Genomic DNA, 17,047 nt, shown 5'->3' on the forward strand with positions numbered 1-17,047 from the left:
TACCATCTAATACAATTGAGCATTCCTCGCTATAGCTCAAATCATTTTGTAAGATCCCGTATACGAGTAGGTCTTTTGAAAACACGGCATATATTGTCTTTTTGTTTTCGAAGTTTTAGTGAAGATTTTGCTTTCACCAAATTGTAATATATATGGTCAGATTGGTGTGTATTTAGTTTTCTAAACCGAGAAGTGTGATCCCAAGTTTCTACCATTTTCTATTCATGAATTCAACCGCATTTCATTCTTTTATCATTTCGTCTAATCCGTTCTCTCCATTCAGATTATGTTCAACACCCCATAAATTCATAGTGGACTTTGTAGTAAGTTAATAAAATAGTAAACTTACATTAATTCTTTTTATTATATAAAAGACAGACTCTAACCAAACCCAAACCTAAAAAAGCTCACAAAAGATAGATTATATATTGATTATGAAAACAACAACAAAGATACCAAAATTATAACCTAATTTAGTTATACGATATATATTAAGATATTATCAACCTCTTCCAAATGGATGATTTTGCTCCGGAAACTTCGCTTCACCATCCAAAGACACTCCGCCACGACTACTGCCACCACCACCGCCGCCCCGATTCACATTTCTCACCATTCCTCCAACTCCAAGAAAATCTAACGTTAACTTATCCGAGCCGCTCATATTTCCATTGTTTCCAAAATGGACGTCGAAGATATTGCCACCGGATCCACCGCTGCCGCCATTAACGGCCGCAAATGAGTTCATAAGACCTTGAAGGTTTCCGTTATCATTCTCCAGAATTTGTCCTCCACCAAAGTGATTACCGATTACACTTGATGGATTAGACGAAGATGCTAAGCCTCTGAACAAAGCAGAATCGTTGCTTGTGACTGAACCCATTTGTGTGGCTTTCTGAAGAAGTGCCGTGGCTGACACGTTAGAACCCGCGTTCAAGTTTTCTTCACGGTGTTGAACAAGAACGTCGGTGCTATAGAGAGATGGAAGACTAGTCTCCGAGTTCTTGGTGTTTTCTTGAAAGAATCCGAGGTTGAAGAAGCTGTTGTTGGTACTGCTACTCTTGATGTTGATGTTGTCGACCGGATCAAACTGTATCAGACCGTGCTGGTTCATGAAACTCTGATCGTTGTTGTTTGGTGTCGTAGTTAACATTCCTTGGCTCGACGAGCATTGGAGTAAGAAGTTAGGGTTTGATGATTGCGGAACAAAGTCTCTCCTATTTTCAGAAGATGCAATGTTCAGATTGTAACCTGCGAGAGGGGGAAATCCAGAACTTGGATGGCCACTCATATGATGGTGCGAGAGAGCGCTGGCACCACCAAGTCTCCCGTAAATTCCACCAGAGCCAGCACCGCTACTAGAAGCTGCCATTGACGTAAAGCTCACGGCAGGATTTCTTGCAGTCTCTTGTATCAATGCATCGCAGAAAGCCCTATGCGTGATGTAACTATCACGTCTACAAGAAAGAAAGAAAATGTAAGTAGGACAACGGTTGATATTAAAGTTATTATATAATTCATATACTTTATGAAAAACTATAATTCCGTGAGTCATAATTAATAAATGCTATAGTTATTGTGGCTACCATTTATAGGAGAGAATGATAGAAGAATATAGAGGTCGAGTCAATTGCTAATTTAGTGAAAGACCTTCTTCATTTAATGCAAAACCCAGGAATGTTAATACAAGTCAGTCACATTCTGCAACAACGTATGTTACTCAAACCATGAAAATAAAGAAAGAAACCCTAGAAGAGCAATTAAGTCATGTCACCAGAACACTGTAATAAATTTAAGTAACGCCCTCTTACCAATTTTTTTTGTGTGTATCTAAATGATGTATACATGCATATGTATGTCTAGAGAGAGAAAGAGATAAGAAAGGGTCCACAAAAGGAGAGGAGTTTCGTAAAAAGGGGAACCTGCAAAGTGAAGAAGAAGAAAACAAAAGTGGAAAATAGAAAAACAAAATCCAACTCATACATGTGACCAAATTTAGCATCTTTTAAAATTTTCTTACTTTCTATTCACTGTCTTTCTCTATTCACTACTCATCAACAACCAAACAAATACATTGATAGATCCTATGTACATAGTGATCACTATATACATTTTTATAGGCGGTGTACTCGAGGTTCAAATATCGTGGCCAAATATACAAACTTTCAGTCACAGATGATTATATATATTTGGTATTTTTCCATGTAAATTAGTAAATTAGTAAATTAGTAAATAAGCTAAGTTTTACATGCAGTGTTGAATTCAGCTTTTACTTAAAATAGTTTTTCAATATATACAAAATAAAGATGGTCCATTTTTATACTTTACCAAGATAAGAGGGTACGTATATCTAGATACCACACATACTGACATATTTATTATACGTTTCATCACTTAAAACCAAATACGAACAAATTAATTTAATGAAATGGATAGAGATTAGTTACCTAGAGAAGATGGTACCACAGTCACATCGATACTCTTTAGTACCACAAGTCTTTGAGTGAGCCTTCCAATCCGATTGAACAGCGTAACGCTTAGAACATTTCTCGCATTTCCACTTTTTTTCGCCATGTTTACGGTAATAATGCTTCTTGATTCCGGTGAGGTCTCCGAGAGCACGTGACGGGTCATGGTGAACGCACGTGGGCTCCGGACAAAGATATACTTTCCTCTTCACTTCTTTGGTTGACTTCTGTTTCAGCTTCCATGGGAGATTGTGTCCTCTTCGGTGAAGCTGTAGATTTTGTTCTCTTTGAAACCCTTTGTTGCATACATCGCATATGAATCTGTTTGTAGCCATTAGTGTCTTCGGCGATAATGCTACCACTTCCGCATCAGGATCTGTTTCAATTATTAAAACTTAAATGAATAAAATTTATTCACCAATCAGACGACCCAAAATGTTAATCGGTGATGCCTAAATCCAAAAAAAAAGATTAACCACACTATTACAATTACATGTACATATAGAAAGAAAGATAAAAATCACATATATACGTATATATATGATCTAATTAATGGCCTGTGGATGTAAATAAAATATTGATACTAGATTTACAAAGAAAATTAACATTATATTAGATTAGGGTTCTTGTTTTGTTTTGTTATGTTTTATCTTAAAGCTTATAGTGTGATTCTTATATATTAGTGATAAATATATATAAAGAATTATATGTAAGAGGTACTTGCTTGGGTTTCCGGGTTGGTTTCTTCGTTTCTTGGGTGGTGGAGCTGAGGAGTTAGGTTGTTGAATCATTGACGACATAAAAGTATTTTTCCGGTTAAAGTCATTATCTCCGGCGCCTGAGCTGGTGATGAAGAACGGCTGAGCAGAGGATGATGATGAAGGAATAACGCTAGTGTTATATGATGATGACGACATCTTTAGATCTTCTTCTTTGGCGTGGAAAAGAATAATCTACAAATAATCCATAAGACAAAAAGAGTTATTAAAAAAAAAAGAGATAGTGAAAGAAATCAAATTATAATTTCAGAAGAAAACGAAGGGAGGAATTATAAGAACAGGAAGAATCCATAGAGATTGACGACATGAAGAAATTTTATTATAAAAACAATCCACTAGAAGACATATATAAACAAAGAAAAACAAATTAAGAGTTTATACTTTTGTTTTTTGTATGTAAAGAAGAAGAGTTTGGTTTAACTTTTTTTGTGTGTACCTGAGATCAAGAGAAAGAAACCAAGAAGAAGAAAAAAAAAGTAGTAGTCAAATTAAAAAGCTATTAATCGGAGCTAGAGAAAAGAACCAAGAAGACGATGATGCATGATGATGATATAATAGATGATGAAGAAGAAGACACTATTCCTATATACATATGTAGTATAATACAAACACAAACCTCAAAGCCCTATATCTCTCTCTCTCTCGCTCTTTCTCTCTCTACTGTTTTGTGTTCTTTCTTCCTTTTTAAAATAAGCCATATATGATCTTGAAAAGTATGTCTACAAGGTCCCCTCTCTCTCTTTCTCTCTGTGTCTGTCATTTTATTTTATCTTTTATATAATTAAAAAGCTACTTTTCTTATAAAATTAAAATTTTACACAACAATTAAGAAGGATGGTTACGGTTTGGGTGTCACTGTTAAAACGGTGAAATGTGTCCACATGCGGGGGTGTGCTGTGGGTACCACCTTTTTCTCATTCGTATCTTTCTGGTGAGCTTTAAGACAAAACCCTCGTTTTCTCTTCATTTAACTTTGATTAGGTTTTGTTGTACTAACTTTTTTATTTATTTTATTTATCTAATAAAATCGTTAATTATATAACATTTCATATAATAATACACATGATACATCTATCATATAGACCTTTTAAATTTTTTTTGTTAGATTCTTGTATGAAAAACATTTGAATTTGTTTAATTTTGGTTCAATATCCTTCAATTGTTTAACCTTAGAAAAATCCAATGCAAAACATTTGAACCAAACCTTAAAATAAGTTGCTAGCTGCTTGCCAGATACCAAAGAGATTCAAACCATTAATTCCAATATCTCTAGAGCTTTTCAACTGATTATTATGAAATATAAATTATTTATTCGACCGTATTGATGTATAATTCTTTTTTTTTTTTTTTTTTTTTTTNTTTACTTCTGTTTAGAATAATTACAAACCATAACATTATTAAGTGTCAGGCAACTTCGTCTCCGGTGGCCGGTGCTTAACGTTGTTTTTTTTTTTTTGTGTGTTTAAACGAATAGGTGCTAATAATTGAGATCGCACCAATTGCACTGGGTCTTTGGACAGGGCCATTCAACTAAGCTGAAGTAGCTAAGCCTCCCCCTGATTTGATTTTGGGTTAGAATATGTTTTTCAAATTGTAATGTGCAAAAGCGCACACACACGCACAAAAGAGCCAATATATATGAGGAATCTCTTTAGAATTCTTTTCATAAAGGTATTATAACAACAAACAGACTATGATCCACTTGTTTTTCTGGGCCAGCCCACTAGAAAATTAAATCGAGCTAGATGAACCAAATGAATTTAGAATCGTCACACCAAGATCAAGAGACTCAATAACAACTCTGTTTCTGCCATTCCGAGAATTGGTAATTTTATTAATTGATACACAATGTTATCGGATTAGTCCAACAAATGAAGAACTACTTATGTCTCTTTTTCAATAGAATGAAGAGATAAACTTGGAAAATAAGGAATAGCTAACCCATTGTAACAAGACAAATATAAATGATAACCTGTAGAGTGAGGATTAAGATCGAGAGCAACGAGGTTATCATTACCGCGAAGTGAGAGGATGACCTTATTGGTCTCCCTACAAATGGCTAGAGGTGTGAGAAGTTCCCCAAAATTAATACCAAACAAACTGTAAGTGGAAGGCAAGTGAACGGAAAATATCTTCTCCCATGTGTTATCTTTAACCCTCCACCAAAAGTCTTGTTTCTCATCAACCGTCCACCAAAACTCTTGCTTCTCATCATACTTACCACTCTTTAACTCAGAGATGCAGAGACGACCATGGAGATTGCATAAACCAATGTAGTCACGCGAGCGTTATCGGTAATAAAACGTGGGGTTGGGATAACTTGAAACATCTCTGTGTGAATATCAAAAACTATGAGTTTAGTATTTTGTGTTGGATCTCCATCTTCATCTCCCGTGAGCCACTAGAGTGCTCCGTTTGCAAACACTGGCCCCTGATCATTGGACAGATTATGATTCATGATATTATGATGATAAAGACTAATAGTATCCACGAACCTCCATTTTTTAACTTCTAAATCCAAAACCTCACACGTAGTAGTAAAAAACGGGAAAGTATTATATAGCCATACTAGTTTATATCTTCCCGTAAAGTTGTCTTTCCCAAACCCAAACTGAGAAAATGACAGTCCTGGATATTTAACATGATGTGGATCTTCAACTGATAAATCCGGATCATGTTTGTTCATACAAATCTGTTGAATTCTCGATAAGGGCAGTTCTATGTACTTTTTTGTGGCCGGATTCACCACTTTTACTGCTATGTTTATATCGTACAAGCAGACAAGGCCATCGCAGCTCTGGGATATATAGAGTTGCCATGCACCTATTTTACATTTCAAAGCCGTTTCATCTACCGCAGAAGCTGGCGTCGTCCCCAAGGCAACTGTTTTTAAAGAGAAATTGGCTTCCCGTGCCGCATAATCTTTAACATAATCAAGAGACAATAAGAAGGTTGCACTCTTTGCTTTGCCCTAGATCCATGTATCTTTCTCGGAAATCTTTGGACGTGATGAGAGATCTCCAGTGTTTTGACACAGCTTGGAATCTCATGAGCGATTTCACCGGAAGTATCATCATGATTTCTTCGACGATATCGTTAGGTATATGAATTTTCTCAAACTCTCTTCTTCGTTTGATTCCTTTTCTTGCGGACGAAGCAACTTGATTGATCGTAGGGAGTTTCTGAGTCTTCTCCATCGATTTCATGTTTGATTCTTCTTACTCTCGTGAATTGAATTGAATGGACGCCGAATTCATAAACAATACTATATGTCTTGCCTTCTCCTTCCAAAACAAATTAATTTCCTTATTTCAGCAATTAGGTCAAACAATTAACCGACAAAACAGTAACCTTACACTTTCTTATGTTTAGTTTCGTTTACGTCATTAGATGGGCCTAAACGAGCCGAAAGGAAACTAAATCACTATGCTTTTTCGTATGTTAATTTTTCTTAGTTGCATTAATTTCAAGAGACCTCTCTCATTGATAACTTGCAGCTGTTTATTTTTAAGCTCAAATCTCAATATGGTAAATCTAGCTCCAACTCGTGTCTCATCTTTTCATTGCCTTCTCTAGTACCACACTCCTTATAACACTTGCGCTTCTTTACCCTCAAAACCAAGCTACAACTTCTGAATCTTGTTTTCACATAAACATATGACAACCGCATGTATCCACTTTTCCATGCTAGCATAAGGGCATTCTATGTGTAGTTGGATTTTGGAAAAAGGATTTTGTGATTAACTCTCTCCCATGAAACCCTGAGGTTAATTAATTACAACACTATACCATGGGCATATAACTAGCTTAAACCTCATAATCACCCTGTCTACATGAGCATGACACAACTTGCGCAGATTCCATATTAATTAAAACCCATTGTGAACCCATTAACTGTATCTTTTGCAATAGACTCAGGACTCTATCACGTTTGTAATACTCTCATACACAATCCCATTGAATATTATGAACCAGTAATCTACCAAGATCCCACACTGACACACACTTAGTGAAATCTGCAGATCCCTAAAAACATCTCTGCGGTTTACAAACCATAGCTTTTAGAAGCCTCTGAATTAACTGCTTTGAAACGCCATTATTCAACTATGCTCCCAGACTCTGAATCCAATATCTTTATACCAGAATCTATATCCACTCATCTCAAATGTCTCTGCAAAAATCCAGTTTATCCCAAGTTTGTTCGGTCGCCCGTTTGATGTCTCCACTGGAACTGGTCAAAACTGATATTTCGAAAGAACTGGTTCCGGAACAGATTGAAAACGGTTGACTAAAAAGCAATTCAACCGTCAAAACTTCAATCCCACCGTTGAATCTCAAGTCTGTAATATCACAAAGCTCCCCATAAAAATTCAGCTTTATCAGATTACTTTTGGATCTCCAAACGTTGCCTTGAAAAGTCATATAGAAACTGATTTCTGCATTATTTCATTTTCAAGATCTGAAAATTACTAATCCCTCCTGTGATTACCATAACTTCACTGACTTTTTCCAAGCGCATTCTGCAGCTCCATCACTTACATTCTGATGTTAACCAAGGTTCTGATGATATTCTCTGAATTAATTTGATGTTTTCCTTTCTTTGACCCACAAACTTCACAGCCATGTATCGCTTTAACAGAATGACCTCAACTCATACCTTCCTCAACTTTGCATTGATCTGATACAATAGAGAGCTTCCACCAATTTAGCATAATCCAAAATCTCTCCATACACAAAATATGGGAAGACAATTGCTCAGAACCTTTGAACCAACTCACCTGAGATCATCTTATAATCAAACCACAAAATCTTCTGGCTCAGCTTGACAGCAACCTTAAATCTTGACCAAAACTCCTCCAAAGCCTTCTTTCAGACCTTTCCTCACTAAAACCTTGGGAGCAACACAAGCGGGAGGACCATTTCGAGCAGCCAACTTCGGATATAAAATTCCCATCAAACCACATACAACCAGCAAACAATCTTTACATCACTAGAAAGATCTCGCTTTTAAGTTTCTAAAACATCTTTCAACTCTTAAATCCAAGTCCTGTAGACAAAGATAACAAAGAAGAAAATATCAAACCGGAGTCAGAACAATATCTTTTGAAGTCCGAACCCTTAACAAGAAGTCACAGTGAATGCAGACAAAAATTCCAAATTTCATGATCGTGACTCTATTCTTGATCATATGCGTCTGAGTAAGGAGCTTCTCCAAAACAAAAATTTCTCAACTGGAGAAGCTCCTTACTCAGACGCATATGATCAAGAATAGAATTTCTTACAATGATGTCAATTTAAATTTATAGAATTTTCTCCAAAACAAAAATTTCTTACAATGATGTCAATTTAAATTTATAGAATTTTCTTCCACAAGCTTCCTCCACTCTAAGATTGAAACACGTTTGTTGTTCATTGTGTTTTCTCTCTTGATCTAAATCAAACTTTCCACTCGGATCAAATTACGAATGCATAAAATCATCTTCTCCAACATTCTTTGATGTCCTCTCTTAAGAACCACCAACGAAACACAACCCAAGAAGAACATAGACTTTTAACACTCTTTAAACCACAACAAATTTGATAAAGATCAACAATTATCAAATATTCTCTGCTCTCTTCCGCCTATGAAGCTTTTGGTTTTCAACATGCTTAACCTTCTTCTCCCCCTTACAACACATATCCAAGAATGCCAAACTGATTCTCGTGGTGAGAACCATCCATTTGTCACACAAGGCATCCATGTAAGCATCACCAAAAGAACATGGCTTCAAGGACAAATAAATATGGCCAAAACAATTAGATACCTCCTGATTCCCTTTCAACTGAGACAAGACTTCACCTCTTACGACGTACCTTAGAAATAATACTGAAAATATCATGATGCAATAAGACACCAATCGGAGATCAGTTTGAACTTGCTCCCGTTAAAAGTCTCAGACACCATCTGAGTTGTTAAATCACAATTGAAACACAATTTCAGCAGCACTAGAACTCAAACAATTCTGTACATCAACACCACAAAGGCAGATACACAAGCCTCTGTTTAATCATACACGCCGTGCTTTTCTTCAATATTCAGATCATGTCCATCGAGACTTTTCGAGCTTGTACTCGACAACATCGACATCTGAAAAAAAACCAACCCCTTCCTGAAGCCAAACTCCACCAGATCACCATCTCCTCCGGGGATCTAATCCGGCGTACAAACGCCTTTGTTCCCGTTAGCCATCTCTCCCTTCTTTTTTTTTCTCGTCGCACCGTTCAGCTCAGCTATCCTCTAATCTCTCCCTTTCTTCATGTTGTGGCAACAATTAGAGATAAGATTCTTCTAATTTCCAGAGATCTTGAAAACTCAATTTCAAAACTCCAAAATTATTTCATCTCTGCTCCAATGAAACTTTTCCAGTGAATTCGGCCATCGCTTCCTCTGCAAATCCTAAAATAATCATCTTAATCAAATCGGGTCTGCTCTTATATCTCATACGACTCGACTCGAGAGGCTGACGAGTCTCATCTCGTTATCATCTCTGGCAACATCGAGATACGTACCTTTCTGACAAAATACGGCATCTTCTCCGGCGATCCTTCAGACTTCCATCTCAAAACATAAAACAATACACACAAATTCTCTCAGTCAGGTTCTCTCTTTCCTAACCGATCCGTTACAAACCCAACTCAATTCAGAAGACCAGATAAGATTCACTGCCATCAGTACCGCACGATTGGATCATCTCCGCCCGGTGACATGAAAAATTGGGAAGTACTCTTCATCTTCGAAAAAATCCAATTTGTGTTTTCTTTAATATTTGGACCAAATTTTCCATGGGCTACATCCTTATGGGCCTAACTCAATGCTAGATATCATCACCTATCATTATCATCTAAATTTTAGGTAATAACTCAATATTAATATCGATGCATGTAGTTTTAGGTTTTGCTTGTTACTTCGTACACTATAGGTTTCTTCTTTGGTTGACTTTGTTTTGAGTTCCTACAGTGTTCAAGAATCAAGAGTTTCAATGTTAAAGATTCTTTTATCTTTTCTTTTATTTGTTTTAATCGGTGATATCTTTTTTTATTTATTAATTTGTAGTTATGGACTCTGGAAGAAAGAAACAAGAAACTTGTACATGATTTAGTGCAAAAACTAGGATCAAAATTGTACATGTGGTGTACCATTAGTTCAGCCATGAATAGGCCTCAAAAGTCATGTGTTGAATAACATCTTTTTCTCGCCAATGAGAGAATGGTGGAATTTCTCAAATTATTAACTTTTCTTTGTAACCATTTGGTTTCTCTTCTATGTTTAAATTTGTTTTGGTTTATAATTTTTTTTCCTTCCAATAACTTTATTAAGAGTCATAGTAACAATCATTGTTTACACCAGTCAGTAAGAATTGAGGACAAGAATGATACAAAGCATACATTTGAGGACTTTTCATGAATTCACTCGGTTGTAGTAACATCCAAAACTAGGCCTTGGCATAAAAATCGTACCCGAATATCCAATTCGGAACCCGACCCGAAAAACCGGGTTCGGGTTGGGTACGAGTTTACCTATAAAACCATATTGGATTCTATTTTCTAATACCCGTGGGTTCGGGTTAGGGTCGGGTAATACCCGGTACCCGTTTGGATACCCATTAAACCCGAACATATAAACATATTTATAATATTTATCATTAATATAATGCAATTATCTCAAAATTATGATTATAATTTTGAATATTTGATTTAGTTTTATACCTAAATATCAAAAATAATCAAAATATCTAAAATATTTTGTTATGTAAGTCAAAATTTAACTAAATTTATTTAAATTTAATTATATTTTTTCGGGTACCCGGTAATTCGGGTACTAATCGGGTTCTAAAATTTGTAACCCAAACCGACCCGAACCCGATAGTACCCAAACCGAACCGAACCCATATATCTAAAAATACCTAATGGATTCTATTTTTCTAAACTCATTTACCCGAACCCAAATGGTTAATACCCGAACCCGAATGGGTTACCCGAATGTCCAGCCCTACCCAAAACCATTCGGTGACATTTTCACTACTAAAAAAATCCGGAAAACTATAAAAAATACGAGAGCCAGAAAACCCGAATAAACCGATTGTTTTTATGAATTGTTCAAAGCCCATTAGTTCCATTGGGCCAGTAAACGAATCGGTTCAGCCCATAAAAACATTGCGCCCGCGCGCTTAGCTTTTAGAGGATGCCGCTCTTTTGTAAAGAGAGCCAACACCTACGTTCGTTTGGTTATCGAGTCTCCCTCTCTCTCTCTCTTTCTGTCTCTGACCTTTCCCCTTTTCTCCGCGAAACTCGAAGTAATTACAACACAAATGGCGTAATTAATTAAATATCTCTCTTCTTCTTCTTCGTCTTCTCCAATTCGATGCAATAGTCACTACAATCAATCTAGGTTTTTCGATTTTTCCTCATGTGAATTTGTTTTTTCTCTTTCAATTTTTTTTTCGATCCAGTAAGATATTCGCAATTCTCCGAGGATGAAGCGCGATTTCGACGAAATCTCCGAGGAAGAGTGGTCGCAGCACTCTTTTAACGCTTCGCGAGTTCTTAAACGACCACGGACTCCGAAGAGGACTCGTCCTCCCTCGAACCCTTCCCCTTCGATTGAGTCCTTTGCGTTTAGGAGACCTTCAGCGACGGCGACGAATGAGAGCAACAGCAGCGATGGTGATTGCGTTGAGATTGAGGATTTAGGTGATTCGGATTCGGAGGTTAAGATTGTGAATGGTGAGGATTTGCTGTTGGAGGATGAGGAAGTGGAAGAGACTAAGGTTGTGATGCGAGCTGCCAGAGTTGGTAGGAGATTTGTCATTGAAGATGAAGAAGCGAGTGATGAGGCTGAGAGTAGTGCTAGTGAGGAAGAATTTGGAAGAGGAAGAGGAGGAGGAGGGAGGAGAGGTGAAGATGAAGATGTTGTTGGGAAAGCACTACAAAAGTGTGCTAAAATCTCAGCGGATCTTAGGAAGGAGCTTTATGGTACATCTTCTGGGGGTACTACTTGTGAGAGATACTCTGAAGTTGAAAGTTCTACTGTTAGGATTGTCACACAGGTACTTAAGTTTCTATGTCTTTTAAGTGTTTGCTTGAATTTGGTGAAGTTAAAGCTTCTGTTAGAAGAAGCTTCAGCGTTGAAGGTTTTTTTTGCTGTTCATGCATACAACACTGCTGGATTTTTTGTTGGCTGCATGACTTTGCTAGAAAGTAGTTTGCTTTGAGATAACTTAGAATGTGTTCCTTAGCCAATTGGAAAAATAGAGTTTGATTAGTATATTGTGGTAATCGTTGATGGGTTGGTTTAGGGTTTACCGTCTTGTTAACTTAACTCATATACTTTTGGGGTTGATTATGTGATGTTCACAGAATGATATTGATGAAGCCTGTAAAGCAGAGGATTCTGATTTTCAGCCTATACTCAAGCCGTACCAGTTGGTTGGTGTTAACTTTCTTCTTCTGTTGTATAAGAAAGGAATTGAAGGAGGTAAATATTTACTTGTTTCGACCTGTGAAACTCTTTAGCGTAAATGTCACTTTGCAACTGACATTTGTGTTTATTGTAGCCATTCTAGCCGATGAGATGGGTCTTGGAAAGACCATTCAGGTTCATTGTACTCTGTTATTACTAGATAAGTTGTCTTAGTTTCTTTACCTTATAAATACTAATGTTGCTCTCATTTTCAGGGAATCACATACTTAACCCTCTTAAACCACTTACACAATGACCCTGGTCCTCATTTGGTTGTATGCCCTGCCTCTGTCTTGGAAAACTGGGAGAGAGAACTTAGAAAATGGTGTCCATCATTTACTGTACTTCAATACCATGGGGCTGCGAGAGCTGCCTATTCAAGAGAATTGAATTCTTTGTCAAAAGCTGGGAAGCCACCGCCATTCAATGTGCTTCTTGTCTGTTACTCTCTTTTTGAACGGCATAGGTGCGTGCAAGTTTGCACTACTCTTGATTCCGTACTTGCATTTTGGTTTTTTTCTGTTACTCACAGATGCTGGAATTTTACAGTGAACAACAGAAAGATGACCGAAAAGTACTAAAGCGATGGCGTTGGAGCTGTGTTTTGATGGATGAGGCCCATGCTTTAAAGGATAAGAATAGTTATAGGTGGAAAAACTTGATGTCTGTGGCCAGAAACGCAAACCAGCGTCTTATGCTTACAGGAACGCCTCTGCAAAATGATTTGCATGTATGGTTTGGTTTCTTTCATCTGTTCAAGATCTAATTACCTAGTATTGAGGATATAGAATAATTATCCTTTGCATGTATCTATGCAGGAACTATGGTCGCTTCTGGAATTCATGTTGCCTGATATATTTACTACAGAGAATGTTGACTTGAAGAAGTTGTTGAACGCGGAAGATACTGAGTTGATTACTCGAATGAAATCTATTCTAGGTCCTTTCATCTTGAGGCGTTTAAAATCCGATGTCATGCAGCAACTTGTTCCGAAGATACAACGGGTATGAGTCTACGCACGATTAAGTACAAGATATTATTAATCTATAACCTAAAAATCTCAATCAATTTCTCATCAATCCAATGCAGGTCGAGTATGTATTAATGGAGAAAAAGCAGGAAGATACATATAAAGAAGCCATAGAGGAATATCGTGCTGCTTCTCAAGCAAGGCTTGTGAAGCTTTCATCAAAATCCTTGACTTCTTTAGCCAAGGCCCTTCCAAAGCGTCAAATTTCAAACTATTTTACTCAATTCCGGAAGGTAGTCATTTTCAGCTACTACTAATACAGTCGCCTTTGTGCCAAATGAGTGTATTCTTAATGTCTTACTAAATTTTGGTTGTCCAGATTGCAAATCATCCATTGTTAATCAGGCGAATATACAGCGATGAGGACGTCATTCGCATCTCCAGGAAATTGCACCCAATTGGTGCATTTGGATTTGAATGTTCCTTGGAAAGAGTCATCGAAGAAGTTAAGGGTTACAACGATTTCCGTATCCACCAGGTAATTTTTCTCTCTTCCCAAAAGCTTTTCAAAATCCGTAAACAAACATCTTATGCAACTTTGATCAAAAAAAAAAAAAAAACATCTTATGCAAATTTAACAAGCTAATAACTTGTTTCTTTTCATAGCTTTTGTTCCAATTTGGAGTTAACGATACCAAAGGAACTCTCTCAGACAAACATGTGATGCTCTCAGCAAAATGTCGGGTAAGTATATTCTTTTTCATTGTAAAACCGAATAAGTATAACTAACCTGTCAGCGATCTAACTGTCCTTTTTTTTATCAGACATTAGCTGAGCTTCTCCCTACAATGAAGAAATCCGGCCATCGGGTTCTAATTTTTAGTCAATGGACATCGATGCTTGATATCTTAGAATGGACGCTAGATGTAATTGGCGTTACATATCGACGACTTGACGGCAGGTAAATAGAAAGAAGAGTAGTTTGTCATATTTTTTTTGACGATTCTGCAAAAAGGAAGAAGCTTAAAGTCATTTTTTGTTTTGTTTCATACAGTACTCAAGTCACAGATAGACAAACCATAGTCGACACATTCAACAACGATACATCGATCTTCGCTTGTCTGTTGTCAACTCGAGCAGGTGGACAAGGTCTGAATTTAACCGGGGCAGATACAGTAATAATTCACGATATGGATTTTAATCCACAGATTGATCGACAAGCTGAAGATCGATGCCATCGTATTGGTCAAACAAAACCAGTCACTATCTTCAGGTTTGAGCTTTAAAATCCCTGAATCAGTAGAAGCTAACTAGACAAATTTCTGAAACCATATCCTCTTTCTTTGATTCATCGTTTGGTTTTGAGTTAATAACTTTGATTGGGTTGGTTTATGTATATCTAGTCTATACTCACTATATCTGAGGAATAACACTGGCAATGTTGGTACAGACTGGTGACTAAATCGACGGTTGATGAGAACATCTACGAGATTGCAAAGCGGAAACTTGTTCTTGATGCGGCGGTTTTAGAATCCGGAGTTCCCGTAGATGACGACGGAGACACGCCTGAGAAAACCATGGGAGAGATTCTCGCTTCTCTTCTCATGGGATAACATTATTTATTACCTTTTTGTTTTGTTTGTTTTGAGGTAAAATTAGCCAAAAAAACAAAGTTAATGTGTTATTGGAAACAAAGTGTAACACTAGCTATTAGACTTGAGAGGTTATTATTAGATCACAATAGTTATATTTCCTCTACGCCCCCATGTAAATCAAAAACCCAAAACTTCCTTCTTCAGACCTAAAGGTCTCAATAGTTTCAAACACCGTTTTGTGTTTGCATCTACCAGTGATTTACTTGAAAAACCAATTCAGAATAAAGAGAAATGGACAATAAATGTGGATTTGATTGGTGGCATGGCACAGTGATCCGATGAAGTGAACCATCAGGATAGGTGGGTCTCTTTGCTCATCAAAGATTGCATAAAGGAGTACGTGACCTAGCTTTTAAGTGTTGGTGTCAAAAGTGGACACCTCTCATCATGATTAAAACTCTCGAGCCGTAATTCATATTAAGAGTTTAATACACAAATCTCAGTAGATTGTTTTCTCATTGTCTTTTATCTGAAACCTAACAAAGAACTAGTTCTAATTGGGACTTGGTTCAAAGAATGTCTAAAAAAAAAGGCCAGACTCTATAGGTATTAGTTATTACTTAATGATCACTATATTATACGATTGAATCATTCAATCTGGTTTGCAAAGTAACTCAACTAAAAATCAAGAAGACCATACTAGAGTAGTTTTGATTATCTGTGGCAACTGGCAAGGCACGTTTTGAAGGTGTTCATGTAGTAGACATGTACATTCAAAACTTGAATTTGAACCGGGGAACTAGGGCCAACCGGAACCGTGTTGCAATATGTATAGTGGAAAACAAAATCGTCGTGTACAACTATTAAAGTCACATGATAAAGAGAAAGCAACCAGCTTTTGTCTGCCATATTAATTTGAAAAAAGAAAAACATTTCTCCTTTTAAAAAAACCAATTGCATTTAGCAGTACTATTATAGCCACATATTATGATTTTGTTTTGTTTGTTAAAAAAAAATTTATAGTTTTATTTTGACAACCCGAATTTTTAACTTAGTTTGACAACACCCAATTTTAATTTTATGCAACCAGTAATGTTAATTTTTTCATTTAGGTACGATAAAAAACTCTATCCGTGACTATTCCACTTGTTACTTTTTGCGTGGCCACTATCATTGTGAATGTGAATTCCACAAAATCTGACTGAGTTTTTATTTTTTTGTCATCTAGAATTTTATTATTGGAACCATTACAACTTAGGATTACAAACTAAACCGGAGGAAAAACATAATATTTTCGGAGTCTAAAGCCGGCAGAAGAACAAGATATCTCCGGAGTCTAAAACCCTAAGGGAATCTGAGTTAATTATTTACCTTTTTTTTGTATATATATACGTTTTTTTTGTTTCTTTCTGAAACAAATTTTGGTTTTATTGATCAATTTGGAGAATGACTTGTCGAAACGGTAGAATGCCTATGACGTGTCTTGTGTCACACCTTACATGATGGACCAGAATTTTACATTCATGAAAGTGTCGGTAAAGCAAATAAATGGTCAAATGTCAAATTTACAACACTCTTGTTAAAATCAAAAGTGAATACCTCCAAAAATAAAAATAAATTATTATTCCATATGTGAAAAGAAAATCATTGATTACACCTCTTTACTCTCTTCTATATAGTTGTGCCATTTTTCTCATTAGCAACACACTTCAAGTCTAATTTTTTTTTTTTTTTTT

The 17,047-nt window shown here is 36.5% G+C and overlaps 2 protein-coding genes and 1 pseudogene across 5 annotated transcripts; 1 reads left to right on the forward strand and 2 right to left on the reverse strand.

Annotated features, from left to right (window-relative positions):
- LOC104789979 (protein indeterminate-domain 4, chloroplastic-like) lies at nt 313-3,980 on the reverse strand. Of its 3 annotated transcripts, none has more exons than XM_010515664.2 (4): nt 3,864-3,980; nt 3,193-3,421; nt 2,448-2,844; nt 313-1,457 (listed from the first exon to the last, which is right to left on the reverse strand). In XM_010515664.2, the coding sequence occupies exons 2-4, from the start codon at nt 3,383-3,385 to the stop codon at nt 503-505; spliced, it is 1,545 nt and encodes a 514-aa protein (XP_010513966.1). In that variant the 5' UTR covers nt 3,386-3,421; nt 3,864-3,980; the 3' UTR covers nt 313-502. The 3 variants fall into 3 exon arrangements, with proteins under 3 accessions (XP_010513966.1, XP_010513967.1, XP_010513968.1); XM_010515665.2 differs by lacking the exon at nt 3,864-3,980 and adding an exon at nt 3,684-3,847; XM_010515666.2 differs by lacking the exon at nt 3,864-3,980 and adding an exon at nt 3,629-3,644.
- On the reverse strand, nt 5,131-10,024 carry LOC104789980 (annotated as a pseudogene).
- On the forward strand, nt 11,494-15,544 carry LOC104789982 (protein CHROMATIN REMODELING 19-like). 2 transcript variants are annotated; one of them, XM_010515668.2, is made up of 13 exons: nt 11,494-11,600; nt 11,737-12,333; nt 12,644-12,761; nt 12,841-12,881; nt 12,962-13,212; nt 13,296-13,476; nt 13,565-13,750; nt 13,836-14,009; nt 14,096-14,254; nt 14,383-14,460; nt 14,541-14,677; nt 14,771-14,989; nt 15,167-15,544. In XM_010515668.2, exons 2-13 carry the CDS (start codon nt 11,761-11,763, stop codon nt 15,327-15,329), a joined length of 2,280 nt encoding a protein of 759 aa, XP_010513970.1. In that variant the 5' UTR covers nt 11,494-11,600; nt 11,737-11,760; the 3' UTR covers nt 15,330-15,544. The 2 variants fall into 2 exon arrangements, with proteins under 2 accessions (XP_010513970.1, XP_010513971.1); XM_010515669.2 differs by having other exon boundaries at nt 11,499-11,580.

This window comes from Camelina sativa, chromosome 6, assembly GCF_000633955.1.
Source record: "Camelina sativa cultivar DH55 chromosome 6, Cs, whole genome shotgun sequence".
Lineage (NCBI taxonomy): Eukaryota > Viridiplantae > Streptophyta > Magnoliopsida > Brassicales > Brassicaceae > Camelina > Camelina sativa.